At 37.6% G+C, this 9,991-nt stretch overlaps 1 protein-coding gene and 1 long non-coding RNA gene across 2 annotated transcripts; both read right to left on the bottom strand.

The window, feature by feature from the left end:
- Positions 1-754: 754 nt before the first annotated feature.
- LOC138905777 (uncharacterized) lies at positions 755-1,823 on the bottom strand. Its single transcript, XR_011413584.1, has 2 exons — positions 1,675-1,823; positions 755-898 (listed from the first exon to the last, which is right to left on the bottom strand). It is a non-coding gene; the product is annotated as an uncharacterized lncRNA (long non-coding RNA).
- Positions 1,824-4,903: 3,080 nt separating this feature from the next.
- Positions 4,904-7,162, bottom strand: LOC138906200 (uncharacterized). The gene is made up of 4 exons (XM_070194728.1): positions 7,033-7,162; positions 6,377-6,924; positions 6,172-6,315; positions 4,904-6,067 (listed from the first exon to the last, which is right to left on the bottom strand). The coding sequence occupies exons 1-4, from the start codon at positions 7,160-7,162 to the stop codon at positions 4,904-4,906; spliced, it is 1,986 nt and encodes a 661-aa protein (XP_070050829.1).
- Between the last annotated feature and the right edge of the window lie 2,829 nt (positions 7,163-9,991).

The following is a 9,991-nucleotide window of genomic DNA, read 5'->3' as shown; positions in this document are numbered from 1 at the left end:
TATATAATTAGCTCTAGGTTCTGTTGACTCAAGTCTCAAGTTATGTGGATACATGTTTATGATGTGCCATAACCAAGTTAAAAGAAGAATTTTATAATTGAAAGATCTCATAACGGTATAATAATAAAATAAATAAACAAGACTGGATGGTACAAGAAATGTATTTTTTCTTTTTCAATGACCAAGATATTGGTGAACCCTTGGGACCAACTGCAAGCTTCTATACTCGTGAAATTTAAATACCACACTTGGTTCGCATGGCACATGACTCGAACTTGTGGGATAAGCTACAATTTCTCAATCTTTGCCACTTGAACTACGCCCCCGAGCTGGTATACTAGACATATTGCCAATGTATCATTTGTGCATCTTCACTTGCTTAGCATTAGGTTCATTTGACATAGAATGATTGTAGGAAGTGACCACATGTCACAACCTAATTTAGGATCATGACCGGCACTTAGGAGCAAGTACCCCCAAGTAAGCCTAATCGATATTTTACAGAAAATCGGACAGAGTTTCCCCTGTCTTTGGACTATCCCAAAAATTTTCCTGTCTCAAATCAACAATCAAACATCCTAATATCAATTCAAACGACAATGACTTTATCAATTAACCAAAATAAATATCTACCATTAATTGTCCACCCACTAACAACTAGAAATACTACTTTATGTGCAACTTTGATAAGAATGAGCGATACTCAATATAAGTCTATAATAACAAAAGAAAATACAAGACTCTAAAAGAATGACTATGGAGCGACTCTAAGAGTTCAAAGAAAAGACCATAACAATAAATAAAATCTCCGCCCACGCGAACAAGTGCGAGGCTCACCAAGAACTATCAACCTGTGCGCTTTAATTAACGAAATCCTCGCCCGCATCAACTGCTGTCACTGTAAAAAGAATTAGCGGGGAATGAGTCGCTAGCTCAGTGAGTAATAACACTTAACCACAATCGCTTTTTTAATTGGAGACAAGTCAGAAAACATGCTAGTATATTAAACAGAAAATCTCATAAAAATGCCCTTTCAGAAACAATAATTTTTTTTTCATTCTCATCATATTTTTCTTGTAGTATAATATAATTAATAATTCAATAATAAGCTCGGTAATCATTGTATAATATCAATATTCACATTTGGGAGGTTTCAATGAACAGATCATGTAATCGGTATAACTGTGGACTTATTCGCAAGAAGTCAAATATAAAGGTAGTCCCTACTCGAGAAAAATCGATAACGGTATGCTAGTTTTACCTTCCCACTAGCGAGGGCTATAACGGTAATCGATAATTACAAGGTGCACCAGGTCTAACGAACCTGTCGTTAGCTACATGATCCTTCAATGTCTACTCCCATTTATACTTGTCTCTGTAATCCGTATATACTTGTAGAAAATATTTTAAAACAATATAGGGCATTTCAGTTCTTATCAATTTATAAAATTTTAATTCGATAACAGTAAATTCAAGTAACGGTAAAACAGATCTAGTGACAACGGTATTATTTAAAACCACGGTAATCATTTCAAATAACTATTTCGGTATCATATTGAGTAAAAGACTTGTCCCACATGCAACTCAAAATAATCAGTAACATATTCATATTAAAAATCATGTGTAAATCATGCAAGTTATGAAAACACAAATTGCGGTAAGATTATTACTCACAGTACTCGTGCCGAAATACCAATGCTTCACCTCGAGCAATTCGTACAAATTCCTCCAATCAATCTATAATTACATAATATCGATCTTATGTTAATTTCCCTGTTTAGGCTAATTCATAGCTAATTTAGAATACCCAATCATCGGGGTTCATATTTCAGTTTTAATTTGTGAATTTATATTCTCATAGGACTAGTCCAAAATCTATAAATTTCAAATTATTTAGTATACTTTAGTCCTCCAAAATTAGACCTATCAGTACTTAAACCAAACCTTTATAGCCTTACTGTCCATAGCAATTATTTATTTATTTATTAACAAAAAAAAAACTGATATTGAATTTTTTTTGTACTACATGAAATCGCGTAGATGTAATGAAATAATTCAACTAATAAGAAGAAGGTTAACCTCTTGAGCCGAAGGAGAACTTTATACTTTCAATTTCAACACCCAGTTCTTCTTAAAGCCTTTGTCCAAAGCTTTCTTCTTCTTCCTCTCTTTTCTTCTTTTCTCTTTCTTTCCTTCTCTGCTTTTGTTTTCTTCGTTTCCTGAAGCAGAATGCTTCGTTCCCCTTCCCCTGACCCTTTTCTGTTTTGCCGTCACTTTACAATGTGCTTTTGCCCATTTAATTGGCTAGTTTTTTTAGTTTAAGTAATATTAAATGACAAAAATACCCCAACTTGAATGTGAAGTATTACATTCACCTCACCTTATGAAATTCGGTCCCCGAATTTATAACAAGTGCATACCTGTAGACTGAAACAAATAGGGGTACTCGACTCACATGGCATCCTCTATTTCTCAAGTAGCTTCTTCAACTGTATGATTTTGCCATAAGACTTTTACAAACTCAATTTCTTTTGACCGTACCTTTCTTACTAGCCTATCAACAATAGCCATCGGTTCCTCCTCGTAAGACAACTTCTCATCACGTGGTATAGCAAGTGCTTCAAGCACCTGAGATGAGTTTGATATACATTTCCTTAGCATTGAGAAATGAAATACTGGATGAATAAAGGATAACTCAGGAGGGAGTGCCAAACGATAAGCCACAGCTCCCACTCGGTCTAGTATCTCATACGGTCCTATAAACCTGGGGCTCAACTTGCCTCTTTTCCCAAACCGTATCACACTTTTCATAGGGGTGACTCGTAGGAACACTTTGTCCCCAATTATGAACACTAAATCTCTTCTTCTCTTATCAGCATAAGACTTTTGTCTACTTTGAGCTGTAAGCAATCTCTGTCTGATCAACTGGACCTTATCCATAGCTTCTTGTACTAGGTCAGGTCCCAATAAGTTAGTCTCACCAGCTTCAAAACATCCGATAGGAGAACGGCATCTTCAACCATACAATGCTTCGTACAGTGCCATTTGAATACTGGACTGGAAGCTATTGTTGTAAGCAAATTCAACTAAAGGTAGATAAGCATCCCAACTACCTCCAAACTCAAGAATGCAAGCTCTCAACATATCCTCCAAGATATGTATAGTACGTTCAGACTGCCCGTCTGTCTGTGGATGAAATACAGTACTAAGATCTACTCGTGTACCCAATGCTTCTTGAAAAGATTTCCAAAAGTGTGAGATAAATTGTGATCCTCTATCAGAGATGATGGATATTGGAACTCCGTGAAGTCGAACAATTTCGTTCATAAATATCTGTGCATACCTCACTCCACCATATGTAGTCTTCACAGGCAAAAAGTGTGCTGATTTTGTCAGTCGATCTACAATTACCCACACAGAATCATAACCTCTAAGAGTACGGGGTAGGCAGTCACAAGATTCATGGTAATTCTTTCCCATTTCCACTCTGGAATCTCAATTTGTTGTAGTAGACCTGCGGGTTGCTGATGCTCAGCCTTGACCTGCTGGCAAGTCAAACAGCTAGAAACAAAGTTTGCAACATCTTTCTTCATACCTTCCCACCAATAAAATTGCTTTAGGTCATGATACATTTTTGTGGATCCAGGATGTATAGTGTATCTAGAGTTGTGAGCTTCTTCAAGAATAGCATGCCTCAACCCATCTATGTTTGCTACACATAGCCTGTCACCCATTCGAAGAACACCATCACTTTCAACAATCATATCCTTGCTCAGCTAAGGCCTCATCTCTGTATTTGCAAAATCGCTCATCCTCATATTGGGTGGCCTTAATGCACTCAATTAATGAAGACTTAGCGTGAGCACAAGCCAATAATGCCTCTGAATTTCCAACACTAAATCTATAGATTTTCTACTCAATGCATCAACCACCACATTGGCTTTTCCAGGATGATACAAAATAGAACAGTCATAGTCCTTGAGTAGTTCCATCCACCGATGCTGCCGAAGATTTAGATCTCTCTGCTGAAAGATGTACCTCAGACTTTTATGGTCAGTATAAATCTCACAAGTTTTGTCGTATAGGTAATGACTCCAAATTTTTAGAGCAAATACCACTGCAGCCATCTCCAAATCATGTGTAGGATAGTTTTGCTCGTGCTTTTTCAATTGTCTCGAAGCATAAGCTATAACACGACCATTTTTCATGAGAACACATCCTAATCCCACCCTCGAGGCGTCACAGAATACTTTAAATCCTCCAGAACCTGATGGTAAGGCTAATATTGGTGCAGTTGTCAGACACATTTTGAGTTTCTGAAAGCTCTGCTCACATTCCTCCGTCCACTGAAACTTTGCATTTTTTTGTGTTAGCTTAGTCAGTGGTGCTACTATTCTAGAGAAATCCTGCACAAATGCTTGTAATAGCCTGCTAAGCCTAAAAAGCTGCGAATCTCTGTAGGAGAAGTAGGCCTGGGCCATTTCTGCACAACTTCTATCTTCTTAGGATCTACCATAATTCCATCTTTGGATACAACATGCCCCAGAAATGCTACCGAGTCTAGCCAAAATTCACACTTCGAGAACTTAGCATAAAGCCGATGTTCTCGCAATGTCTACAACACAATCTTGAGATGATTCTCGTGTTCTCCTTGGCTACGAGAATATATCAGGATATCATCAATAAATACCATTACAAATCTATCCAGAAATGACTTGAACACCCTATTCATTAAATCCATGAATGCAGCTGGAGCATTAGTCAGTCCGAAAGGCATCATAAGAAACTCATAGTGCCCTTATCAAGTTCTGAAAGCAGTCTTAAAAATATCTTCATCTTTGATTCTAAGTTGATAATAACCAGAACGGAGGTCAATCTTTGAAAAGTGGGCAGCTCCTTGTAACTAATCAAACATGTCATCTATACGAGGCAAATGATATTTATTACGTATTGTTATCTTGTTCAACTGCCTATAGTCAATGCACATTATCAGGGATCTGTCTTTCTTCTTTACGAACAGTACTGGTGTACCCCATGGAGATATACTTGGTCTAATAAAACCCTTATCTAACAAATCCCGCGGTTGTTGTTTTAACTCCTTCAACTCTACTGGTTCCATCTGATATGGCAGTATTGATATGGGTTGTGTGTCAGGTGGCAAATCAATACCAAAATCTATTTCTCGTACTGAAGGCAATCCTGGTAAATTCTCAGGAAATACATCAGAAAATTCTCTCACTACTGGTATATTTTCTATACTAACTGTTTCCTTTCTTGTGCCATTCACAATAGCTAAGAGACCCAAGCAACCTTTCTTTAGAAGCCGTTGAGCTTTCATAAAAGATACAACTTTGCAAATCTCTAGAACCTGACCCCCTTTTAGAACAAAATTGGGTTCGTTTGGTATCTCAAACTTGACTATCTTTGCATGACAATCGACGATAGCATAGCAAGAAGATAACCAATCTATTCCCATCAGCATGTCAAAGTCAATCATATCAAGTACAATAAGGTCAGCTAGAGTATCTCTACCCTCAACCCGAATCTGGCAAGCACGATACACGTCTTCAGCTAATAGAGACTCTCCAACAGGAGTAGCAGCTAGAAAAGGATCATTTAATAGCTCAGGTTGTCTACTTAACCTTAAAGCAATGTATGAGGACACATAGGAGTGAGTAGATCCCGAATTAGTCAACGCAAGTGCATCAAATGAACAGACAGAAAGAATACATATAACCACAACATTCGAGGCCTGAGCATCCTGTCTAGTAAATACAAAAACTCTCGCCTGACCTCTACCAGCATTCCCTTGTCCTTGATTCACAATAGCACGATCTCCAGCACCTCGACCTCTATTTCCTGTACCTGTAGCACCTGAAGTATTACGAGTGGTCTGAGTAGGTGCAACTGACTGAATAGAAGCTTGGCTCAAATTCCTCGGAGGCTGAGGGAAATCCCTCAAGTGATGTCCCAACTTGCCACACCGAAAGCACTCTCCAGTCAGAACACGACACTGGCCCAAATGTGATCTACCACAGGTCTGACAGACTGGAGTAGTGGCATATATCTGCCCAAAATTACGATGTCCAGATAATGATGGCCCCCTAGTACCCTATCTGTAATGTGGCATGTATGTGGACTGTTAAGACAAGTGTGTCCCTATTTGAGAACCCTGTTGTTGTTGTCCCTGATTTCCTGCTCTTCGATTTTCACTAAAACTGCCACTGAAAGACCCTCATGTCTTGGCCTTCTTATGTAAATCACTAGCTGCACGCTCCTCACGTCCCTTGGTTTCAATCTTTCTAGCAAGGTCGACTGCATCAGAGTAGGATAAAGTCTTCATCTGTGGGGCTACTGCAGTGTATAAATGACCAACCAATCTATCAACAAACCTCTGAACTCGAGCTTCTTCGGTAGGCACTAAGTAAGGGGCATATCTAGCCAGCTTACAAAATTTGGTGTTATATGTTGACACATCCATATATGGAGTCTGAACCAATCTCTCAAAGTCTCTAGCATATTTTTGCATCAGGCTGTCCGGAAGAAAATAATTCATGAATAATTTAGTGAATTCATCCCATGTCAGTGGTGCTGCTCCTGCTGGCCTTCCTAGCAATACATTTTCATACCATATGTTAGCCATATCCTCTAGTTTGTATGTTGCGAGCTCCACGACTCTCTCACTAGAACATTCTAGAGCACGTAATGCCTTGAGTGTCCCATCCAAGAAACTTTGAGTATCTGCCAAATTATCAGAACCTGTGAATTTTGGTGATTTCAATTTCAGGAACTCTTGTAGGGATACTTCCTTATTCCCAAAAGTCCGAGTCTGTACAAGTGCTTGTGTCTGTAAAGTAGCCTGAGGAGCTAAACTTCCATCCTGAGTAGGAACTAATGCCTCTAACACATTCAATAACCTTGCCACTGCGTATGTAGGTAAGGCAATAATAGGTACAACAGTTGGCACTGGTGGTGGAGCGTCCTAAACTCCCTGCCCTTGCACTTGATCTCGCATAGCAGCTTGGGGTTGACCCATGTTCCCAACTTCAGGTTGATGAGCAGTCTGTCTTCTAGTTTGATGAACCCCAACTTGACCTCCACCCCGGGTAGTACCACGTCCAGCACCACATCCAGCAGATGAGGGTGTGCGTGTCCTAGTCATTTGTGAAAGAAATACTCCAAAGTCAATCTCAAGTTATCTCAACGCACGATCAAAGAATTAAAGAAGGGAAAACATTCCTAGATGTTCAGTTGCCTCAAGATCATAAGTATGGGCGCCTACATACCCATGAACAAGACTCTACTAAACATTGCTCCATGACTCGGGACTTAAAGCCTAAGCTCTGATACCAACTTTGTCATAACCCAATTTAGGATCATGACCGGCACTTAGGAGCAAGTGCCCCCCAAGTAAGCCTCATCGGTATTTTACAGAAAATCGGACAGAGTTTCCCCTATTTCTGGACTATCCCAAAAATTTTTCTGTCTCAAATTAACAACCAAACATCCTAATATCAATTCAAATGACAATGACTTTATCAATTAACCAAAACAAATATCTACCATTAATAGTCCACCCACTAACAAGTAGAAATACTACTTTATCTCCAACTTTGATAAGAATGAGCGATACTCAACATAAGTCTATAATAACAAAAGAATACTCAAGACTCTAAAAGAATGACTATGGAGCGATTCTAAGAGTTCAAAGAAAAGATCATAACAATAAATAAAATCTCCGCCCACGCGAACAAGTGTGAGGCTCACCAAGAACTATCAATATGTGCGCTCTAATTAACGAAATCCTCGCCCGCGTCAACTGCAAACTTTGTCACGACCCAATTTAGGATCATGACCGACATTTAGGAGTAAGTGCCCCCAAGTAAGCCTCATCGATAGTTTACAAAAAATCGGACAGAGTTTCCCCTATTTTTGGACTATCCCAAAAATTTTTCTGTTTCAAATCAACAACCAAACATCCTAATATCAATTTAAACGATAATGACTTTATCAATTAACCAAAATAAATATCTACCATTAATAGTCCACCCACTAACAATTAGAAATACTACTTTATCTCCAACTTTGATAAGAATGAGCGATACTCAACATAAGTCTATAATAACAAAAGAATACTCAAGACTCTAAAAGAATGACTATGGAGCGACTTTAAGAGTTCAAATAAAAGACCATAACAATAAATAAAATCTCCGCCCACGCGAATAAGTGCACGACTCACCAAGAACTATCAACCTGTGTGCTCTAATTAACGAAATCCTCGCCCGCGTCAACTGCAACTTTGTCACGACCCAATTTAGGATCATGACCTGCACTTAGGAGCAAGTGCCCCCAAGTAAGCCTCATCGATAATTTACAGAAAATCGGACATAATTTTCCCTATTTTTGGACTATCCCAAAAATTTTCCTGTTTCAAATCAACAACCAAACATCGTAATATCAATTCAAACGACAATGACTTTATCAATTAACCAAAACAAATATCTACCATTAATAGTCCACCCACTAACAATTAGAAATACTACTTTATCTCCAATTTTGATAAGAATAAGCGACACTCAATATAAGTCTATAATAACAAAAGAATACTCAAGACTCTAAAAGAATGACTATGGAGCGACTCTAAAAGTTCAAAAAAAAGACCATAACAATAAATAAAATCTCCGCCCACGCGAACAAGTGCGAGACTCACCAAGAACTATCAACCTGTGCGCTCTAATTAACGAAATCCTCGCCTGCGTCAACTGTTGTCTTTGTAAAAAAAATTAGCGAAAAATGAGTCGCTAGCTCATTGAGTAATAACACTTAACCACAACCATTTTTTTATTGGAGACAAGTCATAAAACATGCTAGTATATTAAACAGAAAATCTCATAAAAATACCTTTTTAGATATAATAATTTTTTTTCAGTCTCATCATGTTTTTCTTATAGTATAATACAATTAACAATTCAATAATAAACTCGGTAACCATTTTATAATATCAATATTCACATATGGGAGGTTTCAATGAACGGATCATGTAATCGGTATAATTGTGGACTTCTTTGCAAGAAGTCAAATATAACGGTAGTCTCTACTCGAGGGAAATCGGTAAAGGTATGCTAGTTCTACCTTCCCACTAGCGAGGGCTATAACGGTAATCGGTAATTATAAGGTGCACCAGGTCTAATGAACCCGTCGTTAGCTACGGGATCCTTTAATGTATACTCCCATTTATACTTGTCTCTGTAATCCGTATATACTCATAGAAAATATTTTAAAACAATATAGGGCATTTCAGTTCTTATCAAATCATAAAATTTTATTTCGATAACAGTAAATTCAAGTAACGGTAAAACAGATCTAGTGACAACGACAATATTTAAAACAACGGTAATCATCTCAAATAACTATTTCGGTATCATATCGAGTAAAAGACCTGTCCCACATGCAACTCAAAATAATCGGTAACATATTCATATTAAAAATCATGTGTAAATCATGAAAGTTATGAAAACACAAATTGCGGTAAGATTACTACTCACAGTACTCGTGCCAAAATACCAAATGCTTCACCTTGAGCAATTCGTACAAATTCCTCCAATCAATCTATAATTACATAATATCGATCTCATGTTAATTTCCCTGTTTAGGCTAATTCATAGCTAATTTTGAGTACCCAATCATCAGGGTTCATGTTTGAGTCTTAATTTGTGGATTTATATTCTCATAGAACTAGTTCAAAATCTATAAATTTCAAACTATTTAGTATACTTTATTCCTCAACAATTAGACCTATGAGTAACTAAGCCAAACCTTTATAGCCTTACTGTCCATAGTAATTATTTATTTATTTATTAACAAAAAAAAACTGATATTAAATTCTTTTCTACTACATGAAATCACATGAGAACTTTATACTTTCAATTTCTAACCCCCAATTCTTCTTAAAGCCTTTGTACAAAGCTTTCTTGTTCTTCCTCTCTTTTCT

The sequence above is a fragment of the Nicotiana tomentosiformis genome, chromosome 2 (assembly GCF_000390325.3).
Source record: "Nicotiana tomentosiformis chromosome 2, ASM39032v3, whole genome shotgun sequence".
Lineage (NCBI taxonomy): Eukaryota > Viridiplantae > Streptophyta > Magnoliopsida > Solanales > Solanaceae > Nicotiana > Nicotiana tomentosiformis.
This window is presented reverse-complemented; position numbering and strand designations above follow the sequence as displayed.